The sequence below is a fragment of the Monodon monoceros genome, unplaced genomic scaffold (assembly GCF_005190385.1).
Source record: "Monodon monoceros isolate NGI ecotype Baffin Bay Population unplaced genomic scaffold, NGI_Narwhal_1 Super_Scaffold_18, whole genome shotgun sequence".
In the NCBI taxonomy this organism is placed as follows: Eukaryota; Metazoa; Chordata; class Mammalia; order Artiodactyla; family Monodontidae; genus Monodon; species Monodon monoceros.
The window spans coordinates 106,784,269-106,812,158 of record NW_021703774.1 but is presented as its reverse complement, the minus strand read 5'-3'; the positions used below and the strand labels follow the sequence as shown (position 1 = coordinate 106,812,158).

Sequence of the window (27,890 nt, the reverse complement as noted above, 5' to 3'; positions counted from 1 at the left end):
GGTGATGGTTTTTTCTTTCTTATTCTTTCCTTTAAGAGATTTTAAAATGCAATGATTACTGGATATACAGCAATCATCCTCTCTCTCAAGGACAGCCCCTGAGAATGGTCCAGGCCAGGGTTGGTGAGTTGTCTGAGGTCAGATCAGGCATTGTTTCCACTGATGACACAGTCAGCACAGTTAGAATAACTGGAAGCAAGAGTAGAGAAGGGTATGGAAAACACATTCTAAAGCTATGGCAAAAATAAACAGGACAAGAATCCAACAGTTTCCCTCATCAAAGTTAGGTTTAAAAAATAAAAATAAGCCCAGCCTAAAGCTGCAAAGACATTATGCTTTAAAATATAAACACAGTTCTTGATGAATTACAGCCATCAATTTGCTCAAAATAATAGTCTTCAAACATACTACATCTGATCTTAAAATATCCATTTTGTCTCCCAACTCAGCTACACATTATAGTTCCCTCCAGGGCATAGATTAGCCTAATAGCTACTTTTTACAACAGCAGAATATAGATACTGCAGGGTCTTCTTCTAATCTGTACTTTCCAGAATTGGGCAGATCTTTGCACTCTGATATAAATATACGAAGTTCAGTCTCAGGGAAGCCATCTTGTTGGTAATGCTGTACAGAATAATAAAAAAAAGTTTTCATTAATAAGTCCCTTGAAAACACCTTTATTTCAAATTCAAAGTAGATCATTTGGCTACACAGGTGGGGATTTTTCTAAAGGGATAGTTTACTTGCTTCCAAGTATTTTCATGGGGATGTAGCCTCTAGAGCCAGTCTTAGGTTTGGCTAAGGAAAAGTGGGTCTAGGATTCTGCAGTGCCTTCCTGGGCTCTCTTTTGTGGGTCTGATTCAACCCCAAATGGGCATGTTGAATCTGAGAGCTCCTTCCAGGTAAAATCCAGCCTGCACACCCTTATGGAGTCTGTCTTCCAGACAGACAGATTTATTTAAAGGCCTAATATTTATATCAGCTTGGGGGTCTAAGATCTCTAGAATGGGCCCTGACCAGCAAGGATCAGAAAGGACTCGCCCATCTGACAAGTGCTCTGAGACCATGGAAGCAGGTTAACATCTAAACTACGAGTTTTAGGCTTGTGTCATCCAGAGTTGTCAACTCATGTTATTCTTTGAGACCTCAGATGTCACCCTCTAATAATATATATATATAGCTCTCTGCATGCAGAGTTGAAGGTAGTGAATTTTTAGAGCACCATGGAAAGGGATTTGTACAGGTACAACTACATTCTTTCCCAGTCTCCTTGGTGACTCTAAGCAAGTCTGCCAAGCAAGTATTGAGGACAGTCGGTTCCTGACATCTGCTCCGGTAAGAATGAAGTCAGAACCCTGGCTTCGTGAGCAAGGTATTTGTAATTATCAATACATAATCCATCAACTCCTGATGGCCTTTCTCCTTATCCATTCGCATGGCATCATGTTTCATTACCCCTTTCATGCTCAGAAAGAAAAGTCCCCAAGTGGAAGTGTCTATGCCAATAGTATACCTAACAGTATAAAGTTATTAGAAATTTAAATACATATGGATATTTACTCTGCCTTTCCATATTTCAAAGGGCTCAAACTGATTTTTAAATATTCAATGTGGAGTGACAGTATGAATGATAACAGCTTTTCAAATCATGCTCCTGACTGTGTAACACACACATGGCTCGTACTTGACACATTAATCCCCTGACTGTCCTGGAGACCAGGCCTCTGGGGTAGTCCCATGCAGGGGTTCATTCCAAATGAAGAGGTCAATTTTTCTTTATGAAAAGTGGATTTTAAAAGCTCCCACAAAATTTTGACTGTTGTTTCACTCACTCAGTATCTACTGATCCTTATAATTCTAATAAACGATTTGGAACCCTGTCTGAAAAAGCACAATTACTCAGAGACAAAACTTTCAACATTCTAGAAATTCTATTTCTCTTTCATTTCTGTTTTTAATATCTAAAATTGAGATCCTTCTTCTCTACCCTGAAGAAATTACCATTCCATTGATCCCCTCCCCCTCAGGTACTGTATTTTTTTTTTTTTTTTTTTTTTTTTTGCGGTACGCGGGCCTCTCACTGTTGTGGCCTCTCCCGTCGCGGAGCACAGGCTCCGGACGCGCAGGCTCCGCGGCCATGGCTCACGGGCCCAGCCGCTCCGCGGCATGTGGGATCTTCCCGGACCGGGGCACGAACCCGTGTCCCCTGCATCGGAAGGCGGACTCTCAACCACTGCGCCACCAGGGAAGCCCCAGGTACTGTATTTTATTGCCACTCTGCAAGTTCTAGGAAAATGCTGCTCCTCCTTGTTCTTGATGAACCTACCTTAATTGTTTCATACGTATCAGTGATCAGTGCAATAAAAAGACTTAAAATCATGTATATAAAGAGGCTGATGAATGAGTAGAGGTAAATCCTGCTAAAGAGCCAGACCAAGTAACTCTTCTGCTGCATGTTTGCAAATGTGGCAAACATATCATCTCCATTTATCAGCGAGAAAAGGCACTCAGAGACCATGTTCAGAGAACGGAACTGGAAAAACAAAAAAGAAAAGTTCACTTTACTAGGTGTTCCTTCCCATTGGAGACTTTGATCATGACACCATTTTAAAAATAGTGGGACTAGATATCTCAAGTTACCCCTTCAAACAAATAACCTGGGGTAACCACAAGCATTTTTTTTTAACAAGAGAAAATCACACCGAAGTTTGATAACATGTACACATTGGAGACACCCAGGAAAATGGAGTCATTCCTCCAGGCATTTGTCTTGTGATGTACGTAACATGTACATGCCTACTGTTTTTCTTGGAACAAGCAGCTCCTTCAGACGCTCCTTTTAATAGGAGCAGCCTGAACTGAAGATAGGAGAGCTGGTCTGCACCTTCAGTGCTTTTCTGAGTCAAGCTTTACCCTCCCATTTACCTTGGTAGAAAGAGATCCTTGAAATGCTTCTGTGAGAAACACAGGTCCCAACCATGCAGACTCATGCTTCTCATTTTAAAGTTCATGCCATTTAAGATGATGGCATTACACTCAAGACTATAACTCTGGTGAACAAAATATTCAATATTTCTTCAAGTTTCTCCCTATACTACTTTTTAAAATAAAGTCAAATTTCAATAAGACTTAACTAAATAGCCCACTCTAGTATATATCGATGAATCAAGTTGGCAAGTTTGACTTCGCTGACGGTAAGAAAGACTTAATTATCTGACATATCCCACAAAAGGAGTTGAGGCAGTCAAGTGAATCAGTTATCCTCTCAAGGTGGTCTTACCTTACCAATTTATAAACTTGGCAATAGATACATTACCTACAACATTTTAAGGCTGAGCCACAAAGTAAAAGGAGCTTATTTTAAAAGGATAACAAGCCACTGGCACTACTCTGAGAGCTTAATAACAACAGGAAAAAAAAATTGTTTCTCAGTACCTTATCGTGGTAAGGCCCCAGCACAATCCATCCACAGAAGCAATAGCCTAAATAAATCATAGCTGCACAGCAGCAGAACCTGATGACGTTGGGCAGCGCTGCCTGAAGGGTGAGAATTAGGAGCTGGGAAAGTAAGAGACGTCATTAGATTCCCTTTGTCCTTTAGACAAAGCAGTGCAATAACTTTGAAGGAGAAATACCAGCAGCTTGGAGAACCGTGGAATTCCTTACATTGTATTTCTGAAAGAAACCAAGGTATCGGATGACTCCTAGCCACACCAGCATGGTAGAGGTACCAAGAAGTATGCTACAGACATCATAACTTGTCAGACTCTAAAACAGAGTGGAAAAAAATAATCAGTTATGTAGCAGAAATTCATTTGGGGCAAAAATTATTTGTTGAGTAGCAATGAGTCGGCACTGTTCTAGATGCTAAGGACAAAGCAGTGAACAAACAAAATTCCCTGCCCTCGTGAAGCTTATATTCTAGGGTGGAGAGAGAGATGATAGAAATAAATTAGCAAAACCCTCAGTACATTAGCTGATGGTAAGTGCTGAGGAGACAATTCAGGGGAGGGGATAAGGGAAGGCTGTATGTTGCATTTCAAATAGCGTGGACTGATCACTGAACAGGTGGCCTTTGAGTAAAGACATGAAGGGAGTGAGGGAGCAAGCCAAGCAAACATCTTGTGGAAGACTTCCAGGCACAGGGACCTGTAAGGGCAGAGGCCCCAAAGCAGGAGGGCGCCTCGCAAGATAGTGAGTCTGGCTGGAGTGAGCTATGGGGGAGAGTGTGCAGGCACAGAGGTGAGGGGGCAGGTAGTTTAGGGCCTCACGAGTGTAATTTAAAAACTTTACCTTTTATTCTGAATAGACTGGGGAGATTGAGGCTCTGAACAGGAGTCATATGTTGGGAGCAGATTGTTGGAAGAGTGAGACGGTTACTGCAATAATGCAGATGAGAGCTGACGGTGCCTTGGACCAGCATGGCAACAGTGAAGGTGATGAGGTGATTCTTTTAAAGGAGACAAATAGGATTTCCTCTTGGATGAGATATGGAGGAGAGGGGATTAGTGGAGGAGAGGGGATTAGTGAAAGAGAGGAGTTGAGGATGAGGAGTTGAGGCTTTTGTCTGGAGCAACGGAAAAGAGTTGCCATTAACTGAACTTAGAAAGGCCATGGAGAAGCAGGTTTGGACTGTGGAGGTGGAGATTTCAGGAGTTCTGTTTCAGGTATGTTAAATTTGTGAGGCCAGGTAGACATCCAAGTGAAGATGTGGAATACACAGTTGGATATTTGAGACTGGAGTTCAGGGAATAATTCCAAGCTGGAGATAGAGATTTGAAAATCACTGGAAAATAGACACTATTTAACACAATGGGACAGGATGAGATCACCAAGACAGTGGCAGAAAAAGAAGGTGTCCAAGCACCGTGCCTTGAAATACTGTCACTTTCATAGGTTGGTGAGATGAGAAGGAACCAACAATGGAAAGTCAGAAGACCAGCCAGTGATTTAGGAGGAAAACCAGGTAAGTGACAGGCAGTGAAAAAGTTCATCAACAAAGAGGGCGTGCTTGCAGTGCTAAAAGCTGCTGATTGGTCAAAATGAGGATAAGTAATTGATTATTGAATGTAGCAACATGAGAGGTCATTGGAACATTGCCCTGGAGTGGCAGGGCAGCCTGACTGGAACAGATACAAGAGGGAATGGGAAGCACAGAGTCAGAAACAGGATTAAATACTCTTTTGAGGTCTTTTGCTGTATAAAGGGAAGCAGAGAAATGGGGAAGTAGCTGGAAGGAGAATAGGTTGAGATTTTGCCTTTTTAGAAAGGAGAAAAAAAAAAAACATGCTGATGGAAATGTCGTGGTAGAGAATGAGAAATTGAGGATGCATGAGAAAAGGAGGAAGAATAGCTGGACCCATGCCCTGGAGTAAGCAAGCAGGGACGGCATCTGAAAGGCAGGAGGTGGAGAAGTTGGCCTTGGATAGTAACCTAAATAATATATCTACAGTAGCAGAGAAAAAGCAAAGCATATGGGCACTGATGCTGGCAGGTATATAAGTGAAGTGGGAATTTGTGGAATTCCTACTTTGTTTCCATTATTTTGTGAAATAAGAAGTGAGGTCATCAGCTCAGAGTGAGGATGGGGCAGGGAGTATTACAAGCTTCAAAAGAGAAGAAATATGAAATGATCAGCTAGAAGACAGGGGGAATGAATAGCTTAGAAAAATGCAGAAAGATTGTTGGACACCATTAAAGGCTCATTGAAGTTAATGGTAGGTGAGGTTGGTAAAAATAAAGATTTGCTGCAAATCTCCCCCTACTCCTCCTTTTTTGGTCCCTACACTTAAACATCTATTCTAATGATATATACTACATTGACATATAGTGACAGCTGCTCCATGGCCTCCTAAACCCATTCTCTCTTTCTGAGGTACATGCCTGGGCTATCTCCCCCAGTTCCCTTGCAGTTAGATGTGACTAAATTCTATCCAGTAGGACTGAACAGAAATGAAGGCTGCCATTCTGAGCCAGGTTATAAGACTGTGAGAGACCTACTACCATACCAGGTTTTCCCTTCCATCGGTTGCAATCTGTTTGTGAGGCAACCCAGCATCAATCATGCAGTCTGGGTGAGCCCTTAATGGTCGGCAGAGAAAAAGATGGGACAAACTTGGATTCCTGAATGGTGTGGAGCTGAGCAACTTGCCAGCACGTAAAATCCACCCTGACTATTACATGAGAGAGAAATAAACTCCTGTCTTAACTGAGCCATTGCATTTGGGGTCTCTGCCCAGGAATCTGAACCATAAGAGGCTCCCCACATGGATCATACTCATATTTAGTTGTAGTCAGGCTAGAAAAATATAAATTTGAAGAAGATTAGTTTGAACAGTATTCGTTTTGTTTTGTCTTGTTTTTGATTTTTGTTTTGGGGGAGGGTTGATATCCAGGCTGGATTAGTCCTAACTTAAAATGGAAAACCTTGTAGTACATAAATAGGAAAAGTAGGAAAATGGGAATATTCTCAATTTAAATGGACAAAGGGAACAACTGCAAGGACTCACACAATAGTAGTTTGGCCTCACTTCCCTCCACCTACCCCCAGCCAACTCTTTTTCTGAAGATTCTGGTATTTCTTATAAGAACAACAAAAAACACCTTTTACTTTAGTTACCTTGGAGTGTGTATGACTTTTGGTGTGTGTAAGAATTCACAGGCCCCACCCCCAGAGTTCACATTCAGTAGGTCTAACGTGGCGTATTTACCAACTACCCAAATGATCCTGATGCAGAGGACTGTGAATCACACTTTGGAAAACTCAGCCTAAAAGGTTTCTGGACTAGAATTTTACAAGTTACTGTTATTTCAGGTTTACTCAATAAAATGTTTGAAAGAAATAATTTACTCTGTGAATTCTTAACGTTTTGGAAAAAATAAATGATCATTAATGCAAATCTGATACTAACAATGACATAAATAGGAAAAAATTTTACCTTAGCTTGGATTTCCATTTTCAGAATTGATCCAGTAATGGTTAATATGTCACTAATAATAATCATAATATACCATCCATTGACGAATTCCATTCGATCAGAAACAGAAACTTCCTTCTTATAATGGAGGAGGAAAAAATTGACAAATTCCTTTCGGGAAAAGAAGGGAGGCACCGTGAATTTCTCTATCAATAAAAATGTCCATCACATTCCTAGAAAGCAGAGATCCCTACCTGCTGAAGCTGAAGTCCTTTCACCACAGATCGAACACACAGGATTAACGAAGCCAGGCATATCAGAATAACGAAGGCATCAAAGATCATCATGTAATGAGTGTTCTTCTGAACTGGAAAGAAAGTGGATTACTTGCTGATGCAGTGAAACATTAATATGGTGACATATACTTCTTTTTTTTTCTTTTCATTTTTAGCCTCATTTATTTTAACGGCTGCATTGCATACTTCAGTATAGATGTACAATACCGTATTTGTAAAGACACTTGGATTGGAATCTGGTTTTCCCTGCTACAAACCATTCTCCAGGTCCTCTTTGTGCACAGATGCAAGTGATCCTTTAAGTGGATGAATATCTAAAGATGGAATTGTTGGGGTAAGGCATATGCATCTTTCTAAAAGAAGATCTAAGAAATTGTTCTCCAAAAAGATCATGAAAGTTTACATACCTACATATACCTCCACACCTGCTCCATATTCTTTAATTTTTGCCAATTAAAAGAGCAAATGATTTGAAATGCCGTCTTTACCATGTACCACATGGCCGTTTGTATTCAAGTACCATATCTTACCCTTCTGACGTTTTCGTGTGTTGTAACGCCTAAGAAAAATACCTCTCATTACTCTTTCCTAGAATTTCTGCTGGCTAGTCTTGCTTGTTATATTTCCATATATTCTTCAGGGCCAGATTGTCAAATTCCAATAAAAATCCTACAGGTAATTTTGGGGGGAGTCACGTTGAATTTATAGATTAATTTAGGAAGACTTGACATATTCATCATGTTGAATCACTTGTCCAAAAACATAGTGTGCCTTTTAATTGATTCAAGTCTTCTTTCTGCATCCTTCAGAAGCATTTTCAAGTTTTATACGGATCCTTCACACTCATGTTTAGAATAATTTAAATAATTCAAGCATTCTTGGCACAAAGACAACAAAGAGAAAAGGCTCTGATACAGATTCTTCCATGAGTATTTAAAGGAGACTAAAAGTCCTTCTTTTAAAAATCATCACAACCATCCATCAAAGATCTTTATTTATCAACTTGTAGTCTTTTGTTCTTAATACCGTTAGGGTTCCTGCATATCCTATTTAAATAGACTTATCTAGGTATAAAATACTTATTAAGCATCAGGTGTGTTTCTACATGCTGAGAGTATAATGGGTGAACAAGACAGACAAAGCCCCTGACCTTGTGGAACTTCTACTCTACTCCAGTGATATAAGAGAAAAAAATGAACAAGTAAATGAACTAATTATTTTCTGACAGGAGTAAGAGATATGAATAAAGTAAATCCAAATAGCTAACATGTATTGAGTGCATTTCCTGCCCGGCATAGTTCTAAGAATTTTATAGGTTTTAACTCACTTGCACCTCACAGCAACACCCACGAGGTAGATGTGATTATCCCACTTTGCAGGTGAGAACTGAAGCACAGAGAGGTCACAGAACTTGCCCAAGGTTCCACGGCCAGTAAGTGGCAAAGTCAGGATTCAAACCTTTGCAGTCTGTCTCCAGCATCCATCACTCTGTGTTAGTGGCTCTTAGCATCCCTTGGGGACTTGTTAGGAATGCACATTCTCCTGCCTTACCCTAGACCAAGTGAATCAGAAACTGTGTTTTCCTAAGCTCTCTAGGTAACACTAAATTTTGACCACCGTTGCTGAGGGAGCTTTGGGTGGGGGAATGGGGAAAAGAAAGGTTCACTTATACCGCACAATGAAGGAAGGCCTCACCAAAGAGGCAGTGGGTTTTAGCTGAGACCTGAGTGACAAGGCAGAGCCACCCATGCAGAGATTCTGGGAATCAGTCCTCCCAGCATGAGCAGAGCCAGGTGAAGAGAGGTGGGCAGAGGGCTGGCCGTCACATGCTCTCTTACAGAGTGTGTCTTTACTTAACAAGTTGTTCTGCTCTGTGCTGATAGAACTCAAGACTATTCTGAAATGAAGCATCCCGTAATTTTGTCAAGAGGCATCTAATTGTTACACGAAGGGCTAAATCTACTTCAGAAAAACTTAAAATTCAAGAACCAAACATTTGAGAGAAAGCCTATGTTCCAGGCACCTTCATATGCTCTCATTTTCCCTATTCTCAAGTTTGTGGAGAAGTATTACAATGTTTACAGATGACAAAACAGGCTTGTGTTTCAAATAAACAACTTTGTGATTGAAATAAAAGTTTGTGATTCAAGATCTTCATATATTTGAAGTTACCTATTAGTGAAAAGAATACTAGAATGAAGAAATTTTATTTTATTTAATTTACTCAAGCTATCTCATTACTACATCTGAACTTCGTGAATCCATTAGTAGGAAACCCTAAAGCAATTATTATACAAGTATGGTCTGAATAAGGATTCCCTGCACATTCCTGGGTCTCACCCCCAGACCTACAGACGGTCTTGTATGAAGCTGGAGAAACTGCATCTTAGCAGGTACTTAGAATGATGCTTCTTTTCAATAGAATCTGAGACCCTCTGACCTCATCATTAAAGTCTAGTACAACACACCACTACATATCAATACAAGGGACTAGGAAATTAGATCAATTCTTCCCAGTCAGATTTATCCAGTTCAGCTCCAAAATTCTCAGTGATACTCAGTTTATACCTGAGTTTGTGTCCATATTTCTAGGAATGCACCCTTTCCTTATTTCGTCTACTTTTTTGACCTAGATAGAAGATAATTATAAGGTGTGGGATACTTCAGGGTCAAATCCTACCTGACTTCTCCCTGGCTGTATGACCCCATGCACACCAAAATTCACTGAGCCTTAGTTTCTTCATCTGTAAAAATAGGGATGTTACCTATCTCAAAGATATTTTAAAATATTGAAGTGAGGAAGATGTAGGTGGAAGTATTATACTTATGCAATAAGCACTCGATAAACATTGGTTTGAGTATATGTGATTTTCTTTTTGCTGGGGGGATTATAAGCATTTTTTTCTTTTTGGTAAGGAGTGGGCCAGTGAGGGCACATGGAGAAGGCAGGAAAAGCCATTGTGATTACTAATAACTTGGGAATTACTTGGAACGTCAGACAACTACAATGAATTGATCTACTTGCAGAGAATTAGGGACTTGGGTATGGTCCAATTCTTTCATTTAATGTTCCACACATCCTTGGGACAAGTCATTTAATAACCATTTAATATTATTTAATAACCACCTTTAAAACTAGTAAAATTCATCCTTACTTGATCCAGATACGTGCCAGTCTTTACATTCTCTGATGGAAATGTCATTATCTAAACTTATCTTAATTCTTCCACTGTGGGCTTTGTTGTCAAATGTTATCTGTGAAGAACAGGAAAAGGGTAAAAAACATAACTATAGTTTTTTGTTTGTTTGTTTTTATTTTTTATTTTGCTGTACGCAGGCCTCTCACTGTTGCGGCCTCTCCCGTTGCGGAGCACAGGCTCCGGACGCGCAGGCTCAGCGGCTATGGCTCACGGGCCTAGCCGCTCCGCGGCATGTGGGATCTTCCCGGACCGGGGCACGAACCCGTGTCCCCTGCATCGGCAGGCGGACTCTCAATCACTGCACCACCAGGGAAGCCCATACCTATAGTTTTTAAAGCCAAGATGCCTCTATGCATTAATTAGGAAACAATTCTTCCAAAGTTACAGGAGACCCAGACTCTCATCTTTGACCTGTCGCTAACTCTGCTCAACCTTGGGAAGTTCTTTTTATTTCTCTGTGAGCTGAGAAAGTTGAACTAGATCTTCCATAGAGAACATTTAGTCTCTACAATCCTGCTTCCAGGACAGTATTCAAGCCCTGAACCCCTTATAAAACAAAAGAATTTCCCCCTCCTTCCCATTCTAAGCGCCTCTAGATGCCCTCTTACAATGGGCAAGAGCGAGTACAAGTATGTTTTCCTCCGCCTTCCAGCAGGGCCTCAGCTAGGGATAGATTTTTAATGTGGTTGTAATTCTTACTAACACAGATGCTCATTATTTCTGTCTTGAAACATTTCAAATGGAGTTTTTTGATTTTCCTTCTAGGACCAGATTTCTTCATCACTATAGAACCATATGTATTACAAAAGGTGTGGTCACAGGGAACCAACAGCATGTCTGGCTTCAATGATAAGCATTTTGGGACACCAGGCACCAAAGGGGACAAAGCCATGCCAGAACACCTTTCATAGTTCTTCCATTGTCTTCCCCTTCTAGCTCCTTCCACTTTCCCCTTGCATACACCAAGAAGGCAAGCTAAGGAAATTAGTCTGGTTTGGGGGTTTTGTTTTTGTTTTGGGTGCCTCTTCTCTCAAGTCCTAAAGAAAAAGAAAAGTTCTTTTAAAGTCTCTCATTTAAATGAGTTTTATTGAAAATCTTCGTGTGGGGTAATCAGATACCACTTCAGAGTTTAGTTACTCTGTTTCTCCTCATGTTGGACTCTAAGTTTCTTCCCTTGACAAGCAACCAAGGACATTGCTAGTGTCTGCCCATCTCCATAGCTGCTGAGGGAACCAGCCCACAGCCTCACATAAGGAAGATGCTCAGTATTATTTGAATGAGTCAGAAATCCTTGCCAAGGAAAAAACATGCTTTTCCCACACAAAAAGCCTCAGGGTCTTACAAATAGTAGGTGCTTATTAAATAAATTTTGGCTTAATGTCAATCACATCTAAGTAAGGTTTAGAAGAAGCTGAATTCTTTCGAAGAAGAAAAAATACTGGGTGTAATAACAACAGATTAGATAGTACAGAAAAATAAAAGATTGGTGAATTTGAAAACACAGCAATAAAACTATTCAAAATGAAAGAAAGAGAAAAAAAGACTGAAAAAAAAAAAGAAAGAGAGCTGTGGGACAACTTCAAGTGCCCAAATATACATATTATTGGAATATCGGAAGAGTGGGGGGAAAGAGACAGAAAAATATTTGAAGAAATAACACTGAGTAAATGTCAAATATAATGAAAACTATAAACCCATAGATCCAAGATACTCAATGAACCCCAAATACAAAAAACATGAAGAAAACTACATCAAGGCATATCAGAATCAAATTGTTAAAATCAGAGATGAAGAGAAAAATTTTAAAGCAGCCAGAGGGGGCAAAAAACATCCCATACAGAAGAACAAAGATGAAGAAGACAGCAGATTTCTTAGCAGTGACAACAGTTTGTATTGTTTGTATTTTTAGTTTGTAAAAGAGCAACATCTTTAAAGTACTGGGGAAAAAACAGTCAAACTAGAGTTCTATACCTAGTGACACTATCCTTAAAAAATGAAGGTGAAATACTTTTTTCAGACATACAGAAGCTGAAAGAACTTATTACCAGCAGATCTGCATTATAAGAAATGTTAAAGGAAGCCCTTCATGCAGAAGGAAAATGATACCAGATGGAAACCTGGAACTACACAAAGGAATGAAGCACTTGAAATGATAACTACATGGGCAAATATAAAGGCTTTTAATTATTTAAGTTGCTTTAAAAGATAACTGACTGTTTAAAGTGAAAATAATAACAATGTATTGTTCCAGTTTATATCTGGAAGTAAATTGTATGACAACAATAACGCAAAGGCCAAGATGGGAGAAATGGAAATATACTGTCAGGTTTTTATGCTATACATGTAGTGGTATACCATCACTTGAAGGTAGGCTGTAATAAGTTACATATGTGTACTAGAAACCCTAAAATAATAAAACAAAGAGTTATAGTTAATAAGATAACATATGAGATAGAATGGAATCCTAAAAAATACTCAATCCAAAAGAAGGCAGAAAAAGAGAGGAATCATATTAAAAATCATATGAAATTTAAATGATGTAATAAGCACCTTAATTAAAAGGTAGAGATTTTTAGGTTGGATAAAAAAAAGCAAGACTCAACTATATGCTGCCTAACAAGAAAACAACTTTAAATATGACACAAATAAGTTTAAAAGGGTGGAAAAAGATATGCCATACTAACACTAATCAAAAGAAAGCTGGAATGGCTATATTAACATCAGACAAAGTAAATGTTTGAGCAAAGAATATGACTAGGGTTAATGAGTGCCATTTCACAATGATAAAAGAGTCAGCTCAAGTGAACACAGAATCCTAGATGTTTATACACCCAATAAAGAGCTTCAAAACACAGGATGAAAGAATTTATCAAACTACTATGAATGAATGCTAATGCACTACTTTTACATTATAAATCCAGCTGGGCACACACAGGATAGGCTTAATAAACAGCTGTTGAATGAATCAAATATCTACTACATACCATATACTTTGGTAGGTCCTTCATATATGTTATCTTCTATCTCAACAACAATTTTGTCAGGTAGGTAGGCATTAATTCTGTTTGACAAATGAGAAAACTGAGGCTCAAACCAATTAAGTAATTTGCCTAAAGTTACATAGCTACTTACTGGTGAGCTGACATTAAAATCTAGGCTTGTCTGACTCCAAAGACCTTGCATTTTATATCAGGCATGCTGTCCCAGTTCATGTTTACTTACGGCAATGAAGTTGCACTAATGGCTTTTATTATCAAACTACCTGATAGGATATAAGTTCCACCACAGTTCTGTGAGATGCACTGCTAAATCCACACTGCACAGATATAGCTTGGGATAATTCTACAAGAATGGCAAAAATATGACATTTGCATGTGGCTAAAGGCCAAGTTGCTTTTACTGATGTAGTGAGTCATGACAAAGGATCTAGTGTTTTGTTTACTCAATCAACAAATATTTGAGTCACCTACTATGTTCTCTGAGGGATGAAAAGATAAAATGGTTCTGCCTTCAGGGAGCTTTCAGTCTAGCAGAGTTGATGATAAAGACCTATAAAATTCTAAAACAAAGGAGAAGGCGGTAAGACATACAAAATACAAAAATGAAAACGAAATCTGGGAGTTCAGAACACAGAATGTATTGCTAACTGAGGAATCACAAAAGGGTCCATGAAGGAGCTGTCAGTTGACCAAAGCCTTTAAGGATTATAAGACTTCTGAAAAGTATCATTTTCCATGAGAGACAGAGAGAAAGAGAGAGGCAGACAGACAGACAGAGATACAGAGAGAGAAGAGAGAGGACTGTGTATAATAGCTCAATTTTTAAAAAATCAAGTAATTTTGAAAATTCATAACTTGCTGGTTAATATTAAGACAAAATCTGTAGCCCAAATAAAAACAGTCTTATAGAATTAGTGCTTTTTCTTATTAAGTAATATGCATAATTATTACATTGTCCTATATTCTGAAAATATTTTTAACCTCCATTTCTGAAAACTTGATTTCTTACAGCCAATCAGTTGAGTATCATGGACATAACTTTTGATACAAACTACTGCTGAAGTAATAGAAATTTGGACCACATGAAGGCAAGCTGTTATCAAATGCTGTCCTGCATATGCCGATACAGCATTGTGTTACTACTGACTCAGATCCTCGTGAAGTGATGAACTCACATGAGGGGCATCTTGTGCTGCCTAGAGAGCATCAAAAGCTCCATCTGCAACTGGAAGACAGAGAACACAGATGTGATAGGATAGGCTGAAGGCGAGGAAGCTAACCAGAGCATTAGAGGCAGCACAAGGGAGGCACTGTGAGCAAAACCCAAAGGCTACAAACATCCACAGTGAGGAAACTCAGTAGCAAGAACCCTTGGCAATGACCTTAAGCAGACTGCCACCGACTGCTGAGAGCTGACCATACAGAGCCTACAAACCTCTGTTCCTTTTGTATTTGAACACCTACTCTGTGCCAGGCACTGATCTTGGTACTAAAGACACAGCAGTGAACAAGACAAGGTCCCTGCCCTCGGAGAACTTACAATGAGGTACAGAAGACAGATAATTAACAAGTAAACAAGTTAGTACAGTAGCCACCCCTTATCCATAGGGGATATATTCCAAGACCCCTAGTGGATGCCTGGAACCGCAGATAATACCAAACCTTATACACAATGTATTTTTCCTATACATACATACCTATGATAAAGTTTAATTTATAAACTAGGCACAGTAAGAGAGTAACAACAATAACTAGTAATAAAATAGAGCAATTATAACATATACTATAATAAAATTTATGTGAATGTGGTCTCTCTCTCAAAATATCTTGTACAAATTAAATGCCTTTTTCCATCTTAACCACGCACTTATCACACACTTTGGACATAATTTTTGCAGTTTGGGGTGCAACAGCAAAACTAGCATGGATTTCTTTTTCCGTCTTCACAATGGATAGAAGATTTCTTCTTCCTGTAGATTTAGCAACCTTAGCATACATTTTTTTTCTTTCTTTATTAAGTTGAGAGCTTTCACTTTTTCATTTAAAGGAAACTTTTAGCATGTCAGAATTGCCAGCATCACTACTCTTGCCCTTTGGGGCCATTATTGAGTAAAATAAGGGTTACTTGAACACAAGCACTGTGATACTGGGACAACTGATCTGATAACTGAGACGGCTACTAAGTGACTCACGGGCGGGATACACTGGACCGAAGGATGATTCATATCTGGGGAGGGTCAGAAATTTTTCATTATGCTACTCAGAATGACATACAACTTAAAATTTATTTCTGGCATTTTCCACGTAATATTTTCAGACCGAGGTTGACCTAGGGTAACTTACCTCAGAAAGCAAAACCGCAGATAAGAAGGGACTACATCATAACCAAATAGAGCTAGCTGGACCAATGCTTCCCCTGTGCACATCCAAGTGGAATGGGAACATCCTATACATTTGATCACCCCTTAATACAAGTAAATAAGCCTGTAACTAGATAAAACTATTTTTCTCCAGATAGGAATCAAATTCAGCCCAGCCCACACTTACAGTCAGAGTAAAGTCGTAACAATCCGGGAGCTCGTGATGACGAATAGTCTGCAGATTAATGGCCTTCAATTTAAACTGCAGCTCCACTGTTATGAGTCTAGAAGACAGGAGACTTCAGTGCAGTGAAAACGTATACACACAAACATGAGTTACACTCCCATCTGTTCCCTCACCTGTGAAAGTCCAGCAGTAACTTGAGTTTTTCTTCTAGTGTTCCAACGTGAAAAGGTTCATCTGGTGCCACAAAGAAACATTCTGCCATAGAAAGGAACAAACCATAATATAGCGCCTAAAATAAATATAGAAAACTGCATCTTGAAAGGATCATATGTTTAAAACTAGATATTCAGATTCTGGTATTTTTGTAAATTAAGATTTTTAAAGCTAAACATCCTTACCACGTGGTTACAGTGATTTATTTGTTTTTAATACGTGACTATAACATTTCTAGAGTGGATGGGGGTAGAGAAAGATCTGAACTCTATCTCACTAGTCTTCTATAGAATGCCATCTTCCTTTCTGTCCTTTTAAGCCTAAACTTTGAGGCCCTTCTTCCTTTTTGTATCCTAAGCATATGTTTGAAGAATCTGTGGCGTCTAAGATAAAATTTTCTACGTTTAAAGGATCTTTTTAAAAAAATATTATGTTGACAATTTTTCCTCAATAAACGCTGTTTTAAAAAAGGAAGATAGCATATTAGAAGGTTTTCACTAGTCAGCACTATACCCTTTACTATTCTTCTCAAAGAAAAAGTCCCAGTGGCTATTGTTAAAAGTACTTACTTTTTGACTCGATGACCTAAGCTAACGTTTTAGATACAAACTGCAAATAGAACTTTGCTAATAAGAATAAGCTGTGCTATTCTAAGCTCTGGTTTTCATTCCCTGCCCGGCCCCCCAGGCCCAGCCTACCCCAAAGACACTGAATAGTGAAGTGCTGTTGAGCAGAGAGAGTTTTATATACATCAAGAATTTGCAAGCATACTGTTTTATAAGGACAATATCTGTCTATTTAACTGGCTTATCCAGCAGAGAGGCTGTGGAATAAAGTGGCTAAGGGCATGGCCTGGGTCAAATTTCAGCACTGCCTCTTACTAGCTCCATCATGAGCAGATCACTTAACCTTCTGAGCCACACTTCAGTCTTCTATAAAACAAGGATAATAATAAACTTGCCTCGTTGGTTTTTGTGGGGGGTTTTGTTTGTTTGTTTTAAGAATCATGAGTTATAGTGAAGTACCTGACACAACTCTGATAAAGTTCTTACTATGACCTAATAGCACAGGCCAAATCAATGTTTTCAGAGGTGAAATTAGTATAAATAAGTATAAATTGATTTATAAATAAGTATAAATCAAGGAGTTAAAAATGGAAGTTCTAGCTTATAGAAGAACATCACCAGTTTCAATTTCTGGATCAATGTCAAAGGTATCATTTCCAGGACAGATGTTTCCTTGCTTGTAGAAGTGCTGACAGATGGCCATGGCTGACTGCTCCGTGCCCTTGTTCTCGTAAGCGTGATTCCCAACTGAGATGTTGCGTAGCTGCAGGTACTTCAACGAAAAAGAGAAACAGAAAAAGGGGAACATCCAGACAGGTGCAAGTGAAGCCATGATTCCCCTTCCTCCCTGCCTTTGAAACTGCAGGTTCCCACCTCCTGTCCATGTGGAGACTTGCATGCTAATATGCAGAGTAATTAACATGCTACTGTGCACCAGGACCGCAGAGGGCAAAGAGCACTCTTGAATTAATTAGAGTTCTGGGTTCAGGTCTCATTTCTGTGACCTTGAGCAAGTCATAGACTTTATGAGCTGCTGCTTTCTTATCTGCAAAATTAAAGGCTTAATTTAACCTTAAATAAATTCTCAGGCTCTTTCCTCCTTTAAAGAACTATGTTTAGGAACTGACTTTTACATTTAATGTGAATATAAATTTTATTTATCTTTGAACTATTTCCTATAAAGTCAGAGTTCTGCTTTACTATAATATAGGAAATGGGATAAAAATTGTTCCAGGGTAACCAGCAAAACTTTGTCTAAAAATAATGTATTTTTTAAATCTTTATCTTTGTAAGAACACAGCTTGGTCACTTTTATAGCAATTTTCTCTTACTGAAAGCCCTCCCATGGCTTCCTGTCTCTCAAAATAAACTTCACAGCTCTTTTCCAGGGCCTGTTAAGCCCTGAGAGACCTTATAGCCCTATCCCTGGCCCTTCCCTTACTCCTTACTCCTTACTACTTGCCTTAAACATACTAAATGTTTTCTAGCCTCTAGGGCCTTTGCTGTTGCCACTCCTTCAGCCTGAAATATTCTTCCCCAGACTTCAAGTCCCCAGAGAGGTCTTTTCTGACCATCCTGAGTCCATTGTTAATATTTTATGTCACTTGATTTTTTTTTTCATAGCACTCATCACTGTTGGAAATCAACTGATTTTGGCTAAACTTGTTTAAAATCCATCTCCTCCATTAGAATGTAAGTTCCACAGGGCAAGGAATTTATCAAGCCCACTGCTCTAACCCCAGCACTTAGAACAGTATTGTAGGTAGATAGGGCAGGGAAGGTCCCTGGAGAAAGAGAACAGGCATGCCTTTCTTGACATAAGAGAAGCCATTTTTGGCCTAAGCCTTTTTGTGATCTAATGCTGGTCCTTGAACAGGTCTCAGTAATTAATAATATTAAGGGAACAATAGAATGCAGAAACAGGCAAGAGAAGTAACAACAGCAAAGATAATACATCAATTGTAAAGATTCTCGGTTCTGTTTCAATGGTAAAGATTAGCCCAAAACACTTAACTGCCAGGTCAACTGAAATCTAAGGGATGATGATGTTAACCTTTTCTGACCCTCGTGACTTCAATCAACTAAAACTTGGACTCTGTTGACCGCCCAAGCCCCTTCATGATTATACACGTACCCTTAGCTTAAAACTTCCCCAATTTTGCTGTTTGAGGAGACACTGCTTTGGGAAAGATCCCTGGTGTTCTCCTTACTTGCTGCAAGTAATAAATCCTTCCTTCTCCTGACCTTTGGCTCGGTTGTATCTTTTGGTGTGACATCCACCAAGAGGCAAACCCAGTTTTCAGGTAACAGTATGAGACACAGTCAAATTAACAGTGAGGTGAAAATCACTATAACGTGATAGTGCAGGGGTCCCCAACCCCCGGTCCGCAACCTGTTAGGAATCAGGCTGCACAGCAGGAGGTGAGCAGCAAGTGAGCAAAGCTTCATCTGCCGCTCCCCATTGCTCCCATTACCGCCCGAACCATCCCCAACACCACTGGTCCGTAGAAAAACTGTCTTCCAAGAAACCGGTCCCTGGTGCCAAAAAGGTTAGGGACCACTGTGATAGTGGATCTTTGTTCGCTAGAGCTAATCTATGCACACCAAGATGGCAAGTTGCTAGGATAGGATTTGTGATTATGGCACCAACCTTTCTGCTAGCATTGGGATTGTGAAAATGAGCCAGAAATCTACAGTGATATAATTAAGCTGCATAACTCATTAAATAGCATTATGTCCTACATATAGGGGGAAATAGTATAATGCTGGAGATATTCAGTTTTGAGCTGTTTGTTTTCCATACAAGGAAATAAATGTCTTAAATCTTTATAAAGCTACTCTGAGCCAAACTGGTAGTTTTACATCGGGGTGTTGGGGAGTAAGAGGTAAACAGTACATTAAATGAAAAAAGACATAAAAGATATTGAATGCGGTAAAGTACCAGGGTGCCTGGAATAGGGGATGTGTACCGAGAGGTAAAGCCAGAAAGGCAAGCAGGGGTCATGAAGCAGTCGCACCTACATGAGGCCCTGTTGCCCTTCTGAGCACGCGATCCTTGTGAGGCAGTCCCCACAGGACTTACTTAAAGATCTGAACCTCCTACCTTAGAAACTTGTGTCTTAAACCTTGTAAGACCTCGAGACACAAAAGATCCAAAGTGCAGGGCTTCAGGTACATGCTAACGTTATAAGTGATGCTACAGCCAGACTTCCTTGCTATCTTAATAAGGCTCCTCATGGAGGTCTGAGCACCTGCAGGAGATGGATGTTGTAGGCAAAGAGTGTTGCCTGCCACTCCAATAAACAACAAGTGTTGCCTGCCATCAAGCCTTCAGCCACTGCAGTGGCATCACGGGTGTGCTCTGAGGGGAATTCAGGATGGAGAAAAACAGATTACTGGTCCTGGATAGTTAAGATGCGTATCAAAGGAATAACTGCCATGAGCCCAGGCTCTTGCATCTTCCCATACATAGAAAGGCACTAAAATCATTAATTTGAGATATCTGGGGTTTTTTTATGATTAGCAGTAATCTTTTGATGTTTCATTACATGGGTTTTTGTTTGTTTGTTTGTTTTGTTTTGTTTCAGCAAAAGCCCTCTTTGGAACAGTCCCTCAGAGCTATCTGAGAGGCCGTCTTCCCGGGCTGTAGTCTGCAGCGATGTCCTTGAATAAAACATAGTTCTCAGCTTTTAGGTTATGCATTTTTTTCCGTTCAGGGGCAAGTGGCAGGACCATGTCCAGCTAAAGGGCAGCTCTGGAGCCTGAGTCAGAGGACTCTGGGACCGGAATGTGGTGTGGGACTATCGCTGAAAGGCAGGTGACCTGTAGGACTGACTGATGGGGCACCTAACTGGCTATGGCCTCTGTGGGGCATTAATCAGGCTGGACATCTGTCCCTACTTGCCTCTGCAGCTCTGCCTTGAGGGAAGTAGTTTTTCACGCAGATCCATGGGCCCCGGGTCACCCTTTGGAAGACAATATAAAAACACATTAAAGATCCTTACCTGAGTAATGTGGCACCCAAAGTGAAGCAGATTAAAACCGATTGCTCCTTGATTATAGATGGATTTTTTGTGGCCCCTCTGTGATCACCTGATCTCAACACATGAATCTTTTGAGCTCTTTCATTCATTCACAAACATCTGAGTGCCTGGGATGTACCTCCACCTTCCCGGAATAAATATATTAATATGTGGCAGTTAACACTGTTATATGTATAAAATGAGGAGTATTATGCAATCAAATCTGTGATTTTAGATGAATCCTTTAGAAAACAGTCAAGAAACGGTAGGGAGGGGAAGGAGGGAAGCCAACCAGAAGTAGGGATATACAGACTATGTTTGAGCTGCAAGAATAAATGGTTCCAAGACCCTGAGACCTTTAAATCTAAGCAAGTGATCAGAAAGAGAAACATGTCTGTGGAGCAGGTGGGAAGAGAACAGGAACCCGTTTTGGCTGGAGTGGTTCTGAGGTGCTCGTGAGCTGTCTGCATGCAGCAGTGTGAGCAAATGGTTCAGGGTCACCTCTCCTGGCAGTGGCTGAGGCTGTGTAGAGGAGGAAATTCTGTAGGAAAAGGACAAACCTTTGAGGACAGCCTTAATTGAAGGGGCGGATGAAAGAAGGAACCCAGTAAAGATGGCCCAAACATGACTGATTGCTAAGAGCCAGGACATAGTATAAAAATAACTAGGTCTTTGATATTCAAATACATAAACATATATACTAAACCAAAGTGATGCTGTTATAACCAGTGTTGGGTCAGGATGAACCCTAGAGGTTATGCAGTTAGATGGCATTTTAGGGCTCTACTGTTCAGGAAAACTAATTCGTCATGGAACTAGCTCTAAGGACTGAGAAGCTACTGTCTTATCTGTTCATTCTCCTTGGTAACTATCACCGCAATTATCAAGAGATTTCCTTACAGAAAACAAAGATCTTTCTTTCATATCAGTCTATATTTTCTCTATTCAGTTCTCTGGAATCATGTAGAATAACTGACCTCATTAACAACTAAAACTTTATTTATGAATATTGTGATCAAGATACTTTTTTTTTGCGGTACACAGGTCTCTCACTGTTGTGGCTTCTCCCTTTGTGGAGCACAGGCTCCAGACGCGCAGGCTCAGCGGCCATGGCTCACGGGCCCAGCCGCTCTGCGGTATGTGGGATCTTCCCGGACCGGGGCACGAACCCGTGTCCCCTACATCAGCAGGCAGACTCTCAACCACTGCGCCACCAGGGAAGCCCTCAAGATACTTTTTACCTTCAGTTTAAAATGCCTGATAGTGATGTAGAGAACAAATGTATGGACACTAAGGGGGCAAAGTGGGGCTGGGGGTGGTGGTGGTGGGATGAACTGGGAGATTGGGATCGACATATATACACTAATATGTATAAAATAGATAACTAATAAGAACCTGCTGTATAAAATAAAATAAAATAAAATTCAAAAAAAAATAAAATAAAATGCCTGATAGCGCCCAGAAGATGGTAGGGAGTCACTTGCCCTAAGTAAACCCCACCCCAATTAATATTATCTACCTATATACTAGCACAAGGAATCTACATGCAATTCTGTAAAGAACATGGAAATCTGATAAACAGAATGGTCTGACTGCCAAATATTATATTTTTAAGACTGCTCTTAGGCTTACTATATAAAAAAGGTAAAAATGTTTTAGGAGGAATTTAATGAACTGTTTACATCTTGCCTCTACCCGCCCCTCCCGCCAAAAACCAAACTACCAATTTCATTCAGCGTAGCTTTAGATGAACTTAATAATCTTAAAACAAGAATCTCAAAGCTGAATATCTCCAGCATTTTACTATTTTTTACCTTACAAATTGTAGGGCATATTTCTATTTAACAACATATGCAGCTTACTTCTATTACTATAGATTTCTGGCCAATTTTTGTAATCTGAATGCGATCAGAAAGCCTTAGTGTCACAAATACGTATTTTATCTCACTGTGCATAGTTTGTCTCCAGGATAAGGAGAGCCATAATTGGACTATAATAATTTTTTGAAGAAGAGTTGTAATGTTTTTGAAATGTTATCTACAGACTAACTCAGGTTAGAAATACTGACTTCAAGAAAGCTTCCAATGATTCCCACAAAATAGGAGATTTTGGACTTGAGAAAGTACTATTTGTAGCAAAAACAAATTGATCAGAAACTCTGAATAGAAACTTGAATCATCTGTATGAAAAACAAGCTTCCTTTTTGAGGCAGTTAATCAATATTACAATAAAATCATTGTCATATATGACATAAAGGCCTTACTTATTTTTTAAATGAAATTTCAGGTCTTGGTTACTATACACACTCTGCAAAGTTAATATTCTCATTATTTGTTAAGGGTCCCTGAAAGTATAAGCTCTGAAGACTTAATGACTACTTACAGCCAAGGTCATGGTTAATCATTTTAAACCTTTGAGGTTCTCATGCCAAGCCCTAGCTCTGACTCTTTTAATTAAGTCTTTAAAGTTTCTGTCTTTCTGTTACTAAAGAAAAGCTTTTCTCAACTTCTAGTTCTGTTAAAGTTTGTTGGCAACATTAAAAAAAATTTAACTGTTTCATACATGTCATTTACATATTTCATTAAAAAATGTTCACCCTTGTACAACTGAATGTCAGTTTCTATTATGTACATTGCTAACAATTTTCCAGTCTAATCTTTTTCCCAAGTGAAGAATGCATGTGTTTGATTTACCTGGTTCACTGCGAAGATGATCTGATCGTATACATCACTTTGTGTATACACTGCATATGTGTCATCCATTCGGTCTATATATCCTTTTAGGAAGAGGTGTTTGAATGCTATAGTGTTCTCTTCCTTGAAAGCTACCACCATCTGGTTACTTAGCCCAAAAAAGATCAGCTTAAAAGAAAAAAGAAAAAGTAAGAGGGTCAAAAAGTAATGAAATAAAAGTTCTCTATAAAATGATCAATTCATCTATTTAAGATTCAATGCCTAATTAATCCTGAATATATTCAATAGAAATTAAAAGTTTGGCAGCTGTGAATTAATTTGCCCTTAAAGATAAGGTGGGTTTCTAGCTTTAAAATAAAAGAAAGCGATTTTGCATACTTTCAACATTTATTTTCATGTATGATCCCACTTATGACATTTTCCCTACCAACAAAAGCTTTAGGAGTTCAGAGAAGCCCTTTAGGAGTTCTTTAGCTCAGAGAAGCAAGGTAACTGACTAAGGAAGTTGGAAGGTTTCTCTAAGGAAGAAAGAATAATAGAAACCCTGAAATATGTGCATAACTTGGTCAGGGGACATTTGAGGAACACGGAGGAAAGGCCAAGAAGGTTGAGTTGAACTTAGCACTTTGGGGGGACATTGAGGACACCAGCATAATTCAATGAGAGAAATAGTGAGAAAAAATGTGAAGAGAAAGACTGGAGTCAGATGGTGCAGGGGCTTGAATGGCAAATAGAAGAGTTCAAAATGAATTCTGTAGAACGAAAAGGTCTTGAAGCAGGTGTACAATACAACCTAAGAAATATCTTACATAAGTTTAAGTCCTATAATCAAACTATATTCCTAGGTCTAATTACCAAAACTGTGACAATAAGGCCAAAAATAAAAATATTCTTTCAACTCATCTCTAAATTAAAGTATATTAACATAACATATCCTTAACATTCATGCAGGATTGACCCCAGAGTTTTACATGAAACTCAGTTGTCCTCTTGCTCTCTCTCTCCCATACACACACACATACACACACACGTGTGTGCACGCTGTAAGTTTAGAACATATATTTTGACTTAGATAGCAGAGTAAGGGGGCAACATATATTTTATATGGAAAAGGGGAACAACACTGAAAACCTATGTTCCATACACTATCGCAGGAAATTTCTTCATACTAATACCACAGCATAGTTCCTAATACACCCATTTTACAGATGCATACATGAAGACTCAGAGAAGTTAAATAATTTTTACAAGTATCGGTAGCAAGTATATAGTCAAAATTCTAACCCAAGTCTAACAGACTAAATCCAAGCTCTAACTATCCAAGCTCATGTTACACAAAGTATCCAGGGTCTGATCAGGGAAAAATAGAGACAGTAGACCAGTCTTTTCGCCTCTCACCTCCCCTTGTGACGTCTGCCCTGTATCCCACACATATCATCACTCTCTACCTAACTCGACTCTCATTTCTAAAGAGCCTCTTTAAGCTGTGTCCTATTTAAATCTCAGTAAGATGATAGCTTGATATTCCAGGGATTTTACATCTATCGAAGCTGATGATCAAAAAGCCTCCAGAGGATTCCCAAAGATATTTTTACCGATTCATTCAAATATATGAATACCTTCACAAGCCAGCACCGAGCTAGAAGACACAGTTCCTGCCCTCAAGGGCCTAGGGGCAGACAAGAGTACGACTGGCAGAGAGAACTGCTATAATTCAGAGACTGAGCCAGGCAGTGTGAAAGGGAAACTTTTAGTAGGGTGCCTATCATCATAGTCATCTTTCTTTTGCCGCTGCAGACACAAAATCTCCAACTTAACAGAAATACCACTGTCTTTTCCCTGAAAAGAGGAAATCTGTCATCAAGTCACCCTCATTTGCTCAATTACAAAGCCTTTATGTAATATTTGTTTGATTCTTCCAATGTAGATTAAGGAAACATCACAGTTAAGAAAAGCCCTCAGTTACTAAAAAAACTTACCTAAATGCCTTTTATATGCTTATTACTAACAGGCTTAACATCTGAAACTGTTAGTCAATTTTTCTCTTGACCACCCTAGGAAACACAGGAAAGTTAGATGAGCTTCCTAAATCTTTTAGGACTTGAGGATATGGGGAGGTGGAAGGGTAAGCTGGGACAAAGTGAGAGAGTGGCATGGACATATATACACTACCAAACGTAAAATAGATAGCTAGTGGGAAGCAGCCGCATAGCACAGGGAGATCAGCTTGGTACTTTGTGACCACCTAGAGGGGTGGGATAGGGAGGGTGGGAGCGAGGGAGACACAAGAGGGAAGAGATATGGGGACATATGTATATGTATAAATGATTCACTTTGTTATAAAGCAGAAACTAACACACCATTGTAAAGCAATTATACTCCAATAAAGATGTTTAAAAATTTAAAAAAAAAAAGAACATAAGTCTTAGAGGGAATAGAATCTGAGTTTGAATCTCAGTTCTATTCTTCTAGTTTCCTGACTATGACAGGTTATTTTACTTCTCTAAGCCTCAGTGTTTTCATCTGTGTAATGGGGACACTACTACCTAACTCTGATCTGTTTTAAGAATTGAATGTGATGATATAAAATGTTTAGGCCGAAACACAGTAAACACACAAGTGGTACCTATCATTCTAAGTAGAAAATATTCATGTTCAACTGACACAGGCTTTCCCTCCAACTTATCAGAAATAACACAGATAAATATTTTCACTATTGTGACACACCACATTATCAGCTGGAAGTTAAGAATTTCAATTCCAGCTCGCCAAATATACTGAGAACTGAACATCCATTTTTATGTTGATATGTTAGAGGGAGAGAACACGTGCCTCTAAAGTCTTGATTCCACCAGTGGCAGTACTAGTCAGTACTGATCATGTGGCTCTATAAATATCAGTTCCTTATTCTGTAAACCAAAGGATTCCAGTATTTATCCAATAGAAGTACTGTTGAAATTAAATGAAATAATGTCCTGGAACAAAATAATCACTCAAATGTCAGTTTCCTTTACATAACACCTAGCATCAGAAACGTAGGCAAGAATTTCACCAACTTCATATGACTGTAGAAATAGCCTTAGCTTCTAACACCTTAAGCATTTGTTCTCAATTATCAGTTAAGATTAGCAATTTCGGAGTTAAAAAAATTCTCCTCGAATACCAGTTGTTTATGTACTTATGCATTTTTCACCAAATTACGAGAAAGTATTAATAAAAATAAATGTATCACATCTATTTTTCCTATTAAAATCTTTTATTTTTGCCCCTTTGCTTTCAACAAGAGATAGTTACTCTCACCAGCAGGAAAACATACCTTCACAAGAGTAAATCATAAGTATATATAAAGAATCACAAAATATAATTTCCTATATTTGGGCTAAAATGTTAAGAGAAGGCAAGGAAATGAGATTCAGCATCTCCTGAAATGAAGTCTCATATTTCACTACCTATGCTACTCCTTTTAATCAACTCCACATTCTTCTACTTCAGGGCTCCCATGATCACAGGGATGTGAGAGTCCAAATACTCTTAACAAAAATCCTGAAGTTTCTGAAGAGACAGAAATTCTCAGGAAACTAACTAGGGGAAAAAAAAGAATCCTCTGGTTGGGCAATAGCTAGTTTCCACAGTTGATTTAGAAACCTTCAGCTAAGCTTCTTGATTGGAAGCCAAATATTAAAATTTTCTTTTCCTGCAAACCAATTACATTATGTGAGTAAAATTATAACTTCATGAAAGATGAGAAGGAAAAGAGTTAGAGAAAACAAAAAAAACAAAGTTTTCTTTCACAAATATTGAAGTGGGAGGGTTTAAGATTGCATATCTCCTTAATTATTGTTCTTTATTATGCATACAGTTAAAAGTTATAAAAAATAAAACAAAACTGTCCATAGTTCTCTTTGTTAGTAAAAGAAGACTTCGCTAATCTCATGATCTGAGATCGTTACCTGGATGGTTACCATTGCCATTTTTAGAATTTGTATGGCAAGTTTCCACGGTTTTCTACCTCGAGCCCAGAACTTCTCACAAGGATTCATGAAAAAAAATTTGAGTTTTCGCCTCATCTGGTCTTCTAATAGAAGCTCCTCAGAGGGAGATGTATGCTGGTTAAAAGTGCAGCGATTTTCTTCTTCATGAGAGCTGCAGCTACTTATAACAGCCTCAGGATTTGCCATCTCTAGGAGGAAAAAAAAAAACAACTGTAAATGAAGGCAACATCTATGTTCTTTGCTATTGCAGGATAGTTGATGAAGTCCAGACAAAAGATCAGCTTTCAAATAAGCACCATTGTTCTAAACTGCACCTTTGAAGATCAATGGCACAGGATAGAAAGCCCAGAAATAAACCTGACACACCTATGGTCAATTAGTCTATGAAAAAGGAGGCAAGAATATACAATGGAGGAAAGACAGTCTCTTCAATAAGTGGTGC

General features: G+C 39.0%; 1 protein-coding gene across 2 annotated transcripts; it reads right to left on the bottom strand.

Annotated features, from left to right (window-relative positions):
• Nucleotides 1–17: 17 nt before the first annotated feature.
• MCOLN3 (mucolipin 3) lies at nucleotides 18–27,638 on the bottom strand. 2 transcript variants are annotated; one of them, XM_029229421.1, is made up of 12 exons: nucleotides 27,407–27,638; nucleotides 23,457–23,624; nucleotides 17,360–17,513; nucleotides 16,136–16,217; nucleotides 15,963–16,059; nucleotides 10,372–10,471; nucleotides 7,175–7,287; nucleotides 6,942–7,091; nucleotides 3,670–3,771; nucleotides 3,439–3,561; nucleotides 2,330–2,536; nucleotides 18–627 (listed from the first exon to the last, which is right to left on the bottom strand). In XM_029229421.1, exons 1-12 carry the CDS (start codon nucleotides 27,632–27,634, stop codon nucleotides 493–495), a joined length of 1,659 nt encoding a protein of 552 aa, XP_029085254.1. In that variant the 5' UTR covers nucleotides 27,635–27,638; the 3' UTR covers nucleotides 18–492. The 2 variants fall into 2 exon arrangements, with proteins under 2 accessions (XP_029085254.1, XP_029085255.1); XM_029229422.1 differs by lacking the exon at nucleotides 23,457–23,624.
• Between the last annotated feature and the right edge of the window lie 252 nt (nucleotides 27,639–27,890).